The 14,182-nt window shown below is 38.9% G+C and overlaps 2 protein-coding genes across 6 annotated transcripts in view; both read left to right on the top strand.

Annotated features, from left to right (window-relative positions):
- The window catches only part of LOC127469229 (protein ELYS-like), a 69,538-nt gene that overhangs the window by 11,313 nt on the left and 44,043 nt on the right, over positions 1-14,182 (top strand). The gene's annotated exons all lie outside the window — the stretch shown is intronic.
- The window catches only part of LOC127469227 (protein ELYS-like), a 47,570-nt gene that overhangs the window by 14,925 nt on the left and 18,463 nt on the right, over positions 1-14,182 (top strand). For 3 of the 5 annotated variants that reach the window (XM_051783300.1, XM_051783298.1, XM_051783299.1), the window contains exons 8-23: positions 3,549-3,699; positions 4,414-4,546; positions 4,634-4,815; positions 5,203-5,264; positions 6,144-6,278; positions 8,303-8,393; positions 8,478-8,567; positions 8,723-8,863; positions 9,513-9,617; positions 10,632-10,725; positions 11,120-11,243; positions 11,349-11,405; positions 12,532-12,678; positions 13,434-13,621; positions 13,798-13,942; positions 14,038-14,169. In XM_051783300.1, coding sequence (XP_051639260.1) covers positions 3,549-3,699; positions 4,414-4,546; positions 4,634-4,815; positions 5,203-5,264; positions 6,144-6,278; positions 8,303-8,393; positions 8,478-8,567; positions 8,723-8,863; positions 9,513-9,617; positions 10,632-10,725; positions 11,120-11,243; positions 11,349-11,405; positions 12,532-12,678; positions 13,434-13,621; positions 13,798-13,942; positions 14,038-14,169 — 1,977 coding nt within the window. The remainder of the gene's footprint in view (positions 1-3,548; positions 3,700-4,413; positions 4,547-4,633; positions 4,816-5,202; positions 5,265-6,143; positions 6,279-8,302; positions 8,394-8,477; positions 8,568-8,722; positions 8,864-9,512; positions 9,618-10,631; positions 10,726-11,119; positions 11,244-11,348; positions 11,406-12,531; positions 12,679-13,433; positions 13,622-13,797; positions 13,943-14,037; positions 14,170-14,182) is intronic. The other 2 variants (XM_051783301.1, XM_051783302.1) reach the window with 2 other exon arrangements.

The following is a 14,182-nucleotide window of genomic DNA, read 5'->3' as shown; positions in this document are numbered from 1 at the left end:
CAGTCTACTCTTAAAGCCAGCAAAATATGTAAATTCAGTGAACAGTGGTATGACTTGGTCAAAGAGTCTCCGTACATTTGTGCTGGTTTAAAAGTTAACCAGCAGGGGGAATGAACCCAACTCAAAGGAGAGATTATAAGTCAGAATAACAATTTATTAAAATAATACAGTAAGTACAATAATACAAACAAACAATTGGTCTCAACCCACAAAAACCCAAATGTATAACCCAGTACCCTGGGGCCTGAACAAAGTGGTGTTCCTTGGGCCCCGTTTGAGTCCAAAGTAAAGGGAGAGGGGAAGAACCTGCTGGTGGGAGAGCTGCTGCAGTCTGGCCAGAACTGGTGATCGCAGTCCAGTGGTGGTCTAAGTCTGGTTGAGAGCGATGAGATGCAGCCGTCCTCTGGATCCCACGAGTGGGTTGAAAAAATGTTCCAAAACTCCAAGATTATATATCCTCCAGTTCAGGCAGGAATGCTTGGTACTCCCCTCAGGGCGGGGAGTTCACAAAGGGTGTGAGGACAGAAACATCCTTCTATCTCACAGGCCTCTTAACACCTAGTTTATAGCCTGAGGAGTCAGGCTCTATGGGTAGAGGGTGCGAATAGTCTATTGACAACAATAGTCTAGTTTCTGGGAAATGACATGGAATGCTATAGAATACAGTTTTGGGTTACACCCACCATGCTCTATGGGCAGAGGGTGCGAATAGTCTATTGACAACAATAGTCTAGTTTCTGGGAAATGACATGGAAGGCTATAGAATACAGTTTTGGGTTACACCCACCATGATGAACTGATCTCAGCTGTCCTAACTAGGACAACATTTTTAGGACTGGTTACAGAGATGATGTATTTAAAAGATAGGTGAGGTCTCAGATGTCCAACATCTATGAGAGGCACCTGTACAATGTTTAATTTTGTTCAGAAGTGTGCTTGAAACTTTTCCAAGATCTTTTTGGTGGGAGTAATCTTTAAGTAATCTTAACTCAGAGCAAGTCTTTCCTCCTATTTTGTACTTTATCTTGTGTACTCTCATTAGGTATGGAATGAAATTGAGGTGATTGTTGGACTGTGGTACTCTTGTTTTTATAGGGACGAAACATTTTGAATTTTTGAATGAGTTTAAATTTTGTTCCTTTCTTCTTATGTATAGGAAAGTTCCTTCCTTATTTGTAAGTGTTGCTTTTGAACCGATAAAGGTTAGGTGTTTGGAGGTGCTGTTTCTTTAAAATTCTTCATCTATCATGGTGACAAAGTAGAAATATCTTCAAGTGGTTCAACATGTTCTAAATATGGATGTCATCTCTATGTGCATTTTTTTAATGACAAAAATATACAGTGCTCTAGAGGAGCAGAGCACCCTGATTTGTTTTTTGTGGTGTTTTTTTTATTTTTATTTTAAAAGGACTTTCATTGCAGTTCACTGCTGCTTCTCTTGTAGTGCTCTAAACTCTTTGACAAGTTGATAGGAGAAAGTATCTTTAATCTTTTTCAAGATTCACTTCTAGTTTCTGCTTTGTTTTAACCTCTTTTAAAAGTTATTTTCAGCTACAGTCTTAGCAGTGACAAACACAATAACTTCTACTGTGTGCTGCATTGTAAAGAAAAGAAATTGTCTCTTTTTCTCATGACTACTTTCTCCTGTCTGAACACTTTAGTGTAAAAAAGTGGGACCTTTAACTATTTGGCAGGGTTTTGTCTTGGTTGTCTTTTTTCTCTGAACAAAATGTGAAAAATGTCAGCTTTTACCTCAGACGGTTGAAATATTTCATCAGCCTTTAAAAATGGATCTGCTAGAAATTCCAGTTGACACTCTTTAAAAAAAAAACCAAACACACAAAGCGTTTAAAAAATGTTATTGTGTTTGTGAACTGGAAAACTCGTGTAGTTAATGTAAGACTTTGAATCCTACAGACTATGCAACCAGTAGTACATTGACAGGCTTATAAGCAGTGTCAGGCACCATTCCCTGAATTTGTGATCTTTTACTCCCCTGCTGTTTCTGCTTCCCTGTGATGGAAGATTGCAACAGGAACCATTCTTAGAAGGCTGTTGAAGAGAGAGCTGAACATCTGGACCCTCTGAGGAGAAAAGACAGGTTCTTCAGCTGGCTTCCAGATGTGCCACTTATACTTGTAGCTTCATGCTGAGACCTGATAACAAATACTGACAATATACCCCCCTCGAACAACTACTAACCCCTCCCCAAAAGACACATCAGGACAGGATCTGTGCTCTGCAGTGAATACTTAGTCTCAGAATACTTCCTTGTGGTCACAGATTGGTCAGTATGACATGACTGTCTGCTTGCATGATGGAATCAAGTTCCTTGTCTGCCTTCAGTGGTATAAAATTTAAGAGTTGTTCCCATTTACCAGGGTGGGCTTGAGTAAACAAGGAGAAATCAATCTACTGTTGCTCCTTGTTGACTGAATAGAGGTCACAGGAGCTTGAAACACCTGTCTGCTACGTCACTGCTTTACTGATACCAGGAATCAGGCTTGAGGCTATGAAACCATGCAGCTTTGACTTTGAGTACATTAAAAAATCACAAGTGGAACTTCTGGAATACATGACACTGTGTTTTTATAAGCATGTGTCAAACTTGTGTGTCTATTGCCTTCAAGGCTTGTTTAAGTTTGCTCAAGTAATAACTGAAAGATGTGTTTAAATTAGGCTTTCAAAGACCTTTTTTACACCATCTCAGCAGCTGCTGTATCTCGTGCACCAACTCATGGTCATGGAGCACCTCTTTACCTTTGTCCTACACAGTGCTTGTGTACAGTCTTTCCATTCACCTCAGAGTCTGACCAGTGCACCCCATTTGAAAACTGTCTTATTTAACTGGTCGAGAACATCATTACTTAATATCTTCCATGCAATGGAGTTTCTTAACTTAGATTTGCTTGCCCCAGCGTGGAAAATTTTAAAAAATGTGGTTTTGCTTAAAAACTTGTCTTTGGCAAGAATTGTTTGATGTTATTTTCTCCTTCCCCTCCGCACCAACTTCGTGTGGGACTGGCTCTTCACATATGAATGAAAGCTGAAATTTCTAGCCATTAAAATGAATGCCTGAACAGGTTTATGAAATAATAGTGCTTTATCTTGTGGAACTGTCTTTTGGAATGGTGGACTTCTTGTTCAGGACAGCATCTTTTGTTAAAATTGATTTTAGTGATTAGTCATTCTATAATAAAGATGAGATTCTTTGCTTAGGCTTCATGTTACTTTTTCAAAGAGATGGTTTTGTTTTTTCTTATCTACCCTGCATGTGTCTGTTATTTCCAAAATTCCTGGATAAAATGAGATGGACTGTGCATACTTCAGAGCAAAGTTTGGCTAAGGAAATGCTGATTTTTAAAAATATTCAAACAGCCAAACTTACCTGTTACAGTTTGACACTTAATTCTCTCGCATGTCAAATGTAATTTTTATTTCCATCAGAAGTAAACTCATGGGAAATAAATAGTGTATAATATGCATATTATATTAGATATCTACATTCTTTCATAGTGGATCTAATGATTTTTTTTCTCCCCTCCCAGGGTTTGGAGTACTGTGATGAAAGGTACAGTTTAGATCTCACTGGTGGGATTTTTCCCTTGAGAGGGCAGACCAGCAATACTAAATTACTCAGCTGTCAGACCATAGAAAAATTTCGCAACCATGTTGACAGAGAGGACAGCGTTAATGAAGGTTTGTTCTGATGTCCATGTTTGGTTGTTGTAAACTTCATGGTTTGGGAATCTAAGCGATGAATGCTGTTCTGTACCCACAGTCTTCAAGCCAAGCTTTTAGGGCGTATTTAAAAAGAAGAGTTGTTTGCTTAAGTTATGTGGGACTTCTTTATTCCTCTGAACATCATTCTTTAAGGGAAAAAAATAGGTTTTACTTTATGTTTGCTGACATGCTAGAAGGATGTGTGGTTGGGTCATCTGTGTAATGCTGGTCAGGCAGTTTGTTCTTTGTCAGCCAGTTGTTGTCTTTGAACAGTAAGATTGTTCTTTCTGTTGCTTAGAAATGTTACCTGTTTTTCTTTTTTTCCTGATCAAACCTATGGCTGCATCCAGTTGGCAGCTGGTAACTAGTGGTGTTCCCCACAGCTTAGTATTAGAGCGAGTTCTGTTTAATATCTTTATTGATGATACAGATGAAAAACTGTAATTAGCTAATAATTGTGTATTTGGTTTGGCTTAGAATTGACACTATTTGAACAAGAAAGAGAGACAATATGACTGAAACGTATCACTGAGATGTTCAATATTCTGTAAATTATTTTTATCATTCTTAGTGAAGTATTGTGTTTCATGAGTGAAATAACAGAATTAAGCTAAAATAGAAAGTGGTGTTTTAAAAACAACAAGTATTTTGTATTTTCTACAATAAGAAACAATGGCTTGTTTTTGACAGTAATCTCTCCTGACACCAGTGTATCAATCTTCAGTTGGCAAGTGAATACATATGGTCAGGGAAAACCATCTACTTATTTGGGCGTATTTGACATCAATCGCTGGTATCATGCTCAAATGCCAGACTCACTGAGGTAGGTTTTTATTAGACTGCTTTCAATATCCCCACAAGTAAGTCCTTTGAAAGTTGGTGTTTAGCTGATGCACTTGTTTTCTTTAAGGCCAGAAGAATTCCTTCATGATTGCCCCTATTTTGCATTGTGGTCACTGGATGCTGTAATAAGCATGACTTCTCCAAACCTCATTTTGGATATTCTGGTACATGAGCGGAGTTTAAGTCGGGGAGTTCCTCCTTCTTATCCACCACCTGAGCAGTTTTTTAATCCAAGCACCTATAACTTTGGTAGGTATTTCACTGCTTTGAATAGTGACAAGCTTCAGTTGAGGTCAAATGCTACTTAGTGGTTGTCTTTCTTGTTCCTCATTTGTCATGCCCAAAGCAAAACAAACGAAAACCCCAAACCCTCACAAACCTGGTTACCTTGTGCTAACAAGGTCTTCAGTATTGTGAAACATATCTGACAGTCTGCTGAGTTGTGGGTTTTGGTGCTTTTGTAACGTAGCCTGTGAAGGGCTGATGGTCATAAGATGAAATGACTTTGGATTGAGGTACAAAGCACAGCACCTCGGTAGCTCTACAGATAAAATTTCTACAGACAAATAATTTTTTAAGGAAGTTTGTAAGTGATGAGAGTATTGAAGGTTGTCAAGCATTTCTTTTTTTCTGCAGATGTTACGTGCTTGCTGAACTCAGGAGTCATTCACATGACTTGCACCGGCTTTCAGAAAGAGGTGACTTTTTTACTGTATCTATACTGAGAATGTCAGGAGACGTACCTTCTCCAGGTTTTCTCCTGCACTGCTTTGTGGGCCAGAGGCCATTTTATGCTCATCTTGTCTGTTCACATGCATAACTGCAATCATATCCTGCCAGTTTTATGCAAATAGTACTGTTTCAGGGAAGCATGAGCAGAGATTGAATGCCTAGAAAGGAATGCAATGTTACTGTTGGAGCAAGAACAAAAGTGTTGTGGAAGTTGGGGAAAGCAGTTACTTCTTGATTACCCATCAGTCAAACTATCTGCACAGTCTGGAGTTAGGTTTTGATCCCTGATTACCTTGAGAAAGGAGGACAGAATGGAAAAAAGGAAAAATTTTTTAACTGTTGAAGAAGCAATTAATGTTTTTTCTCCCCAACTTGGCCAAATTATAACTTCTGAGTCACTGCACAGCTTGTGACCAGTCCTTTTGAATTAAGTTTCAGCTCACTAAATATTTCCTTCTAAATCAGCTTCCACACAAACAAGCACAGAAAGAGTCTTTCAAAGAGTGATTTGACATGTTAGTTTTAGCTTCCGTAGAATATAATTTGTGTCAGTGTTCAGGGAGAAGCAAGGCATGTGTATTGACAGAGAAACTAGAATATCCTTCCTTCAGCATTGCAAGGACTGGTATTCTACAGGATGTTTTTTTATAAACTGAAACTATTAGTTTGGCTGCTGTCTTTCAGACTCTGCATAGCAATGCTTACTCAAATTGCTAACCTAGAGCCTACTACTGATGCATCTTTCTGACAATTTAAGTAAAAGTTAATATTATTTCTGTTAGTGATTATCCAGAACCTTAGTGATTGAATGCTGTCATAACTTGTGTTTTTGATTGATGTTTCAGACCTTGAAGTTCTTGAAGAAATCTGGTCCTTTAATAAGTGAAGCCATTCATGACAGCTACACTAGGTGTCTTGTAGCTGGCTTGCTGTCTCCAAGACTGGTTGATGTCCAGCCATCCAGTTTGAGTCAGGTGAGTGTATACTGGGGAATCCAGGAGAAAGTATGTCCATCTTTTCTGACAGGACTGTAGAGGCTACATGATCATCTGATTTTTATGTGTTTTGCAAGTTGCACTGAAAGGCAGGTGTTGACTCTACTTAGCAAAAGTAAAAGTATTGTTAGATCCGAACTACTGAGTTCAACTGGGAACAGCCCTAAGAGGTCTGTCTTTAGGGACCCATCTCTTAATGTGGTGCCCCAGGTGTGCATAAGGAAGCGTGCAGTCAGTACTGGTCACGTGCATTGGAAGGCATCTTTCCCTTGGAACAGCCTTCATTCCCGTCAGTGTCTCAGGGCACTGGGTTCAGTGCAGTAGCTGGCGATGGGGTGTCTCCCTCAGGCCATGCTATTGCGAACATCAGCTTGCTGCACTAGGCATGATCATTTGCTTCCAAGAAAGTGGGCTGTGCTAACCAATTACTGTTGTCGGCTCTGACAATTTCATCACCACTTCCCCTCATTTTCCCTTCATCAGTAGGTTTTTCGTACCATCTCAAAACTAATCTTCACCTCTGTAGCCTTGGCCTTGAGCTACGGTAGACCGATTTCCTCTCTCAGACTGCCCTCTTGTTGCTGCAACACCTTCGTCACCTTTATGTCCAATCATAGTGACTCCACGCCCCTCTGTCACATACCATGGTTTTCCATTTGCAGTACAATAACCTTTTTCTCTCATCTGAAGAGTTTCATGAGAGAAGGAGCCTTTGTAATGAATAACCTGTCTTTCCTGAGACTGGGTCAAAGCTAAATGGTCAGCTACTCATCATACTCATAGCAGTGAGCAGTAGGAGGAGGAGAGCAGTCTTCCCCCTGCCCTTGTCTTCCTGTCTGTGGGATTCTTCACCACTCGGTGGAAATGTGTTACGGCAAATAGCACTTCAGCACAGTGTGGTAGCTAAAATAAATTTCTTGGCAAGCTGACCCAGCCCATAGAACACTTATTTTGCAAACCTGATGAAGGCTCTTAGGCTCTGATTAGATGTTCTGGTGTGAACTCTGGTTTGGAAATAACTTGGGAAAGCAAAAAAATTTATGATGACCTTTGCTGAATTGTGACTGTATTGTTTGGAGACTTGTTAAGCATTCGAGTGGGGATTGCTTTTAAATGCCAGAAAGAGAAATTTCAGAATTAGGGTCAAGAAGCTTGGTTTGGAGTTTTGTTTGCCACTGTAAGTAGTACTAGTGTGTTTCTTTGTCTGAAACCTGTTTCCAGAAAAAGTGAAAGTATCATGTGTTTTCTGAAGTGAAGAAATTTCTTTAAATGTAATGATTTTACCTAGAAGGCAAACATACTTTTGAATTTATTTTAAAAAATAGAAGGGGAAAAAAAAGTAAAATGTAATGCAGGATCATTTCACCTGAAAGAAGTGTCTGAACACCACCTGAAATAAGCTGCTACCTTATTTCCCATGTGTGTGCACGCCTGTGCATTGTCCTCAAGGATTGCCATGATGTTACACTGCAGTATTTGAACAACCCCTTAGAATTGAAAGGTTTCACTTCTCTTCTGGCACTTTAACAAATTACAACTTAGTGTTTTGGGTGTCAAAGCTGCTTCATGTTGGGATAGTCCTGGAAGCTGCTTGACCTGAGCTTCACTGTTTCCATGCAGACACAGTTGTATTAGTTCTGTCCCCTTCACGTGTTCCTGATGGCAAACGTGTGCACCAAGTGCATGAGAGATATTAGCACAAGATGTTCCTGAAAATAGTTATTGGAACTCAATGAATGGAGGCTAAAACACAGAGGCACGCAAATGCAGATTAGAATTAGCCTGCAGTAAGTTGAAATGTCAGAGGAAGATTTTGCTGTGTTCCTCAGAGCAACAGGCAGTCCAACCAGGGCTAGAATGAAGAAGAAGAATGTGGACTTAGTTGCATGTGCACTAGTTGACTTTGTGCTGTCTGAATGAGTATCCAGTTGGAAATAAACACTTCTGTGGATGGTTCAAAAGGTGTCAGGTATGTGAGGTTCTCATTTAATTTGGTCTGTTCTGTTTAGGAGGAGCAGTTGGAAGCAGTATTGTCAGCTGCTGTCCAGACAGGTTCTTTAGAACTTCTGACTGGATGCATCAAACACTGGACTTGTGAAGGTAATGCTCTTGACATTATTTTTATTGTGTATGTTTTAGTTTGACATTGTGTATTTATTTCTTTTTTGCTTTCTCTTTTTAAAGAGCAGCCAAGTTCTGCTGTTAATTTACGGTTTGTTCTTGAGTGGACATGGAACAAAGTAATCTGTACAAAAGATGAACTGGACCAAATATGTGAGTACTCCTGTTGTCATTTTTGAAACCTAAAATAATTCTTCCTAAAGGATCTTGATCTGCCAGTATATGACACTGCACCCAGTTCTTTAAGTGTCCTTTGGAACTCTACGATTGCTCTGTAGACTAATGATTTTATATTTATTCCTGAAAAGGTGTTCCGCTGTTTGACGGCTCCTGCAACTTCATTGACCCCCAGACATTACAGTCCCTTCAGCACTGCCAGTTGCTCTTGAGCAGCCTTAGCACGGTCTTAAACTGTTTTCTAACAGAAGCACGAGAGCTTACTGAGAAAGGTTGGTGATGGTTGGGAGGGAGTTGGATTGAGGTGGGAGGAGGGGCTTGAATCTGAGAAGTTGGGACTGTGATTTAAGGTGCTTTGAGTTCAGGGGAACGACTGGTTGTGGAGTTGATGTGAGTGTGTAGAGGAGGCTACGTTGATTCAGCAATAAGCTGTGTAAGCAACGGGGTGTGGTAATGCTGAAAAATATTCTTGACTCTTAGCTAGCAATTTATAGCTGTGTTCAAATGGCTAGAAAATATAAAGGAAGCTGAAGTGAGTAATTTGTAAGTTGCGTGAATTTCTGTAGCTTCTGTTATTAGAAATTGTTGTTGGCATCTTGAGGGGAAAAGACAACCATCCCTTTGCTATTGTAAAAATCTCTGCTACATGAAAAACAGATGTCTTCTTTGTTACTGTATCTAATAGTTCAGGCTTTATTTTTTTGACTTTAATCTTTAGTGAATCTGGTTCTTTGTAGAGTTTGTTTTTTGTTTTGGTGCGATGGTGAGGTTTTCCTTCAAATAGGAGAGTAATCCAGAGGGACAAATGCAAATAGAGATTTCCACTGTGTTTCTTTATACTTTTTGTTTGGCCTGATAAAGGGACTTTTGTAAAAATGAGAAGAATTGCAATACAAAAATCATCTCATGCCTTTTTTTCAGGTTTTACAGACTTGACAAATAAGCAGCTGGTAACTAGCCTCATTTCTTTGTATGCACAAGTGGTCATCTGGTTCTGTCGATCCAGTCTCCTTCCTGAGGGTTTAGGTAAGCCTAAACTGTAATACCAGAATACTTTTTTTACAGCAGAAGCACTAGCTGCATGTTTTGAACCTTTTGTTTATTGCTCAAGGTGAGCATATACGTTGGAAATGCTCTTAATTTAAATAGATTATAAATTCTATTGCCAACCTTCATTGCCTACTACCTTACAAATGCTAGCATGATACGTTCAAAAAACCGTTCCCTTTGATAGTCATTTATCTAATAGTGAACTTGAGCTTTTCACTTCATGCTCTGAATGCTGCATCAGCAGTAAACTTGAAGTGGATCTTGAGACAGGAAGAAGTATTCAGACCTTTTGTCTTAGTTCTCTTTTAGCAAGGGCAGAAACAGCATTGCATTATTTGAGAGTTGGAGGTGTTAGAAATGATACGACTTTAATAAATTTTTTGAATTAATGGCAGTGAGTGACTAGGTTTCTTTTCACAGACTCTTGTCAGTATCAACTTTTAACAACCGAAGCTTTGAGTTTCTCGGGTTCTGATAAGATTCAATAAATAAAACCTGAGGGAGTTGAAGATTGGACATGTGAGATCTTGGAGTAACCAGAAGATACAGATGAGATTAACAAAGACATTACAGTCTGAGAGTTGGAAACTCTCTGTCTGAGGAAGAATGATAAGAGGAACATAGAATGCAGACTAAATTAGCATTAAGGGCAAGAGATCAATAACCAATAAAAGATACACAATTCTCTGCGTTAATTAGTATTGTAACTTAGAACCAATGAATGTTAATTTCTTCTTTTCCTAAAACATATAAGTACATGAAAGTCTTGAAAGGGATATATGTAGCTGGAATGATTTGCTACATATCTCTTGCCAGAATAAAGTAATGCCTGGCTCACTAACACTTAAAAGCTAGTGTTGGAGGGTTTCATTTCTTCTTGATGATTTTTGATGGCAGAGGCTTCTTGATGCTTGTATAATTTTCTGTCTTTTTTGTCAGAAGTCTTAGTTGAAATACCACTTTAACCTGCTTTTATATTATTGCCTGTAGATGATCATATGCATTTGTCTAGACCTTTCTACAATTATCCTTTGATTCAGAGCTACTATACTGGTCACCGACAGAAACTTGAGCGTTTATCAAGGTAAGACTTGCAGGAAAGCTCTAGAAAAGCTTCCTCTCTTAGACTGTAGGAGGGTGGAGTCTTTTTCCACTTAAAACCCTTTGCCTGTGCTTCCTTGGTTTTACACATAATACGACAGCAAAGAAAACCTATAAACGCTCATTGCAACTTTTCTCTTGCAACTTTCTCAACTTTAGACTCCTTTACTAATTCTTGTGACCTAAAGAACATCTTTCCTCCAACACAGAAATATGTGCCATGTGCATTTCAAGCCATAAGCATGCCTGTGTGCGTGTGTTCCTTTCTTTGATTCATAGGAAGGGGGTTTTTTGTTTTGACTGGTGGAAATCTGTTACACTGAGAGGCTGGAGTTAGTGGTTTATTCTCTCCAACTCCTTGCTCCTTTTTGTTGCAGAGGAAAATGGGATTCTGACTGCTTGATGATTGATGGAATGGTTTCCCAGTTAGGAGACCAAGTGGAGAAGTTGTGGCAGAGAGATGAAGGAGGAACTGGGAAATACCCACCTGCTAGTTTACATGTGAGTGCTCTGTTCACTGAAAGCACCACCACCAGCAGCAGTCCCCCAAAGCCAACGATTTTGAAAGACAGGAGCAATAGAAAACCTTTTAATCTTTCATTTCAGGCACTGCTGGATCTCTATTTGCTGGAAAGCGTTGAAGAAAGCGACAAACATGCAATTGTATCCTTTCTAGTTTTTGTCATTGAGCCTTCAGAACAGGCACATAACTGTTCTTATGTGTTTGTCATTTATGTGTTTAATAATATTTTTAAATTTATGCTTCAAACAGAATGTGAGTGAACATATTTAGTATAGAATTAAGTCCTAGACAGAAGCATTGGTTTATTTCTTTCTAGTTTGGATCTTTTCTGATTTCTTGGTTGTTTTTTTTTTTTTAAATGTTTTATTGCAAAGTCTTTTCTGATATGAGAAAACAGGTTCTCTAAGAAAGATTCAAGTTAAAAACCTCCCTTAGTTTTTCTCAAAATTTACCAGTTTTTAAATTTTAAGTACCCATATCTGTAGCAAATGACTGTGTGTTAGAATGGTGCACTAAAACGTGCTACTTCAGAGCCAAAGGATTTCTAACAGTGGTTTTCCAGTACGTGATTTTGCCAAAATCATCCATTTTCTAGCCCAGCTAACTGTGCTTGCTTTTGTTGTGTTGAAAGTTGCAGGCACTCAGAATAATAAAGAGGGAGAAGGGAACAGTCATTGGGCAGAAACCTAATTTTTAAGCTGCTAGATCATGGAGACCTGAGAGGGGAGCCTAGAGAGCTGTCTTATGACCCTAACAACTGATGTCAGAAAGGGAAAATGACACTTCTAAGCGAGGGATCCACATACCATTTTAAATCCAGTTTCAATCACTCAGTGAGTACTAAGGTGTATTGTAAGGGCACCATAATTTACACTGGAAATGAAGAAAACAGAACAGCTGTAGAATTTGCTTTAATAATTAGGCATTTGACAGTCAAGTGTCCAATCGGTAGCTCCACTGATTGAAGCAGGGACCTGAGACTATAACAGCAGTATTTAAATATTTAAATATCTAATGATCACCTTTTTGACTGCCCTACAGAAATCCAAGAGTGTTTCTTTCTGGCTGATCATTCAGAACAAGATTTTGTAGTTTGGACTTGATTATCTCTATATAACAGGTTACAGTAGCATAAAATGGCAAGACTAACATGTTAGTACTTTTTGCTTCCCACGATTTTTATATTCTCATTGTTTTACTAAATGTAATGTGATAAATTTTTGGTCTTACCAGTTTATTTGCCTTAATTAGGGTACTCACTCTCAGACAATTTACTTGCTGTTGGATATCATGCATTCCTTTCCAAATAGAACGGAAACTTCCATCGACTCCTTTCCAACTGCCTTTGCTATCCCTTGGGGTCTTGTTAAGCTAATTCAAGGGTTTTGGCTTCTAGATCACAATGATTATGAAGTAAGTATGTAACAGTTTACTTAGATACACATTGCAGTGTAGAGCTGTAATTTATAAAATTATTTTTGAAAAATTGGTACTTAGATATTAAGAGATACTGAAACATTAGAAGCATTTTTGTAACACTGGTCTGACATGTGAAGCAGTAAGTTATGATTTGAAATTTCACTTTAACTGCTTTGACAGGAAATTACTTAAAACAAAGGAGTAGTCAACTTTAATAATGCTTGATATTTGAATTTTCAAAGCTAGCCGTCATAGGGGGTTTTCAGCAGACCAGTTGAGCACTTTCTCAAAAACAGTGTTTTGGGTACTTTAAGTATGATACCTATGATGATAGCAGCAGGATTTGAGATGGAAGATTGCAGAAGTGACTTTTCAACCTAATTCCTTTTCTTCCTGATGCTGGAGGTTGTTCTTTGCCTGTCACCATGTCAATAGAATCAATTTGTTTGTAGAGTAACTTCTTATTTAGTGATATATTTGTAAAAAGGAATGTTTGTGCACAAAGATTTGTTAACTTAGAGAAGTCTGAATTCCTCCTTTTTTTAACATTTGCTTTGTTCCGTATGGCTAACTGAATTTTTTCTCTGCAAATACTGAAGAATTTTAATTGACATGTCCTGGACCAAATATTTCATTAGACATCTAAGTGTGTTTAACCCACCTGCAGCCTTGCTTAAGGAAGTGTGGACTGTATGTGTGGCATGTGTGCATGTATATAGTCTGATAAACGTGATCTCTGACTTGTGCAGGATTCACTGGCCCTGCTCTTCCACCCAGCTACAATCAAAACTGTGCCGTGGCAACACAGGAGAATTATTCAGTCCCTCATGTGCCAAGGAGAGCACAGGCGAGCCCTCAGGTACATCCAGATGATGAAGCCATCCATGTCAAGCAGTAGCGAAGTGCGGCTTTTCCTCACTGTGCTGTTGTCCAATAGGTAAGGAAATCTGTCCCACCGTTTTGGCATTCAGATCCTGGGAAAGGGTGAGAGCAGATAATACAAATCGTGATCCTCTACATTTCCTTTAATCTTTGAATGAATACAATGACTTTGGGGCATCTTTTTGGTTATGCTGTTCCCATTCCTTTCCATCTCCCAAAAATTAACTGCAGGTGCATGGTGGAGGCTTGGGGTCTGTTGCAGCAACATACCACTAAATTAAATGTAGAAGAGCTGTTAAAGCACATGTATGAAATCTGTCAGGAGATGGGGCTAATGGAGGATTTACTGAAGCTGCCGTTCACAGACACTGAAAAAGTAAGTTTGGTGAAGACAAAAATGTCTGAATGGTCTGTTTGCCGAGAGAAGAGGCAGAATCCTAATAGGTTTTTGTAATGTGTTATTTCTCACAGGAGTGTCTGGAGAAGTTTTTACAGACCAATGCTGGTGTTCAGAATCATGAATTCCTTCTAGTCCACCATCTGCAGCGTGCCAACTATATCCCTGCACTACAGCTGAATCAGTCAATGAAGGTTAATCTTATGGTAAGGGTAGAAG

Source organism: Manacus candei, unplaced genomic scaffold, assembly GCF_025592945.1.
Source record: "Manacus candei isolate 608988 ecotype Guabito, Panama unplaced genomic scaffold, ASM2559294v1 h1tg000017l, whole genome shotgun sequence".
NCBI classification, from domain to species: domain Eukaryota; kingdom Metazoa; phylum Chordata; class Aves; order Passeriformes; family Pipridae; genus Manacus; species Manacus candei.
The sequence above is the reverse complement of the archived record's forward strand: the minus strand, read 5'-3'. Positions and strand labels throughout refer to the sequence as shown.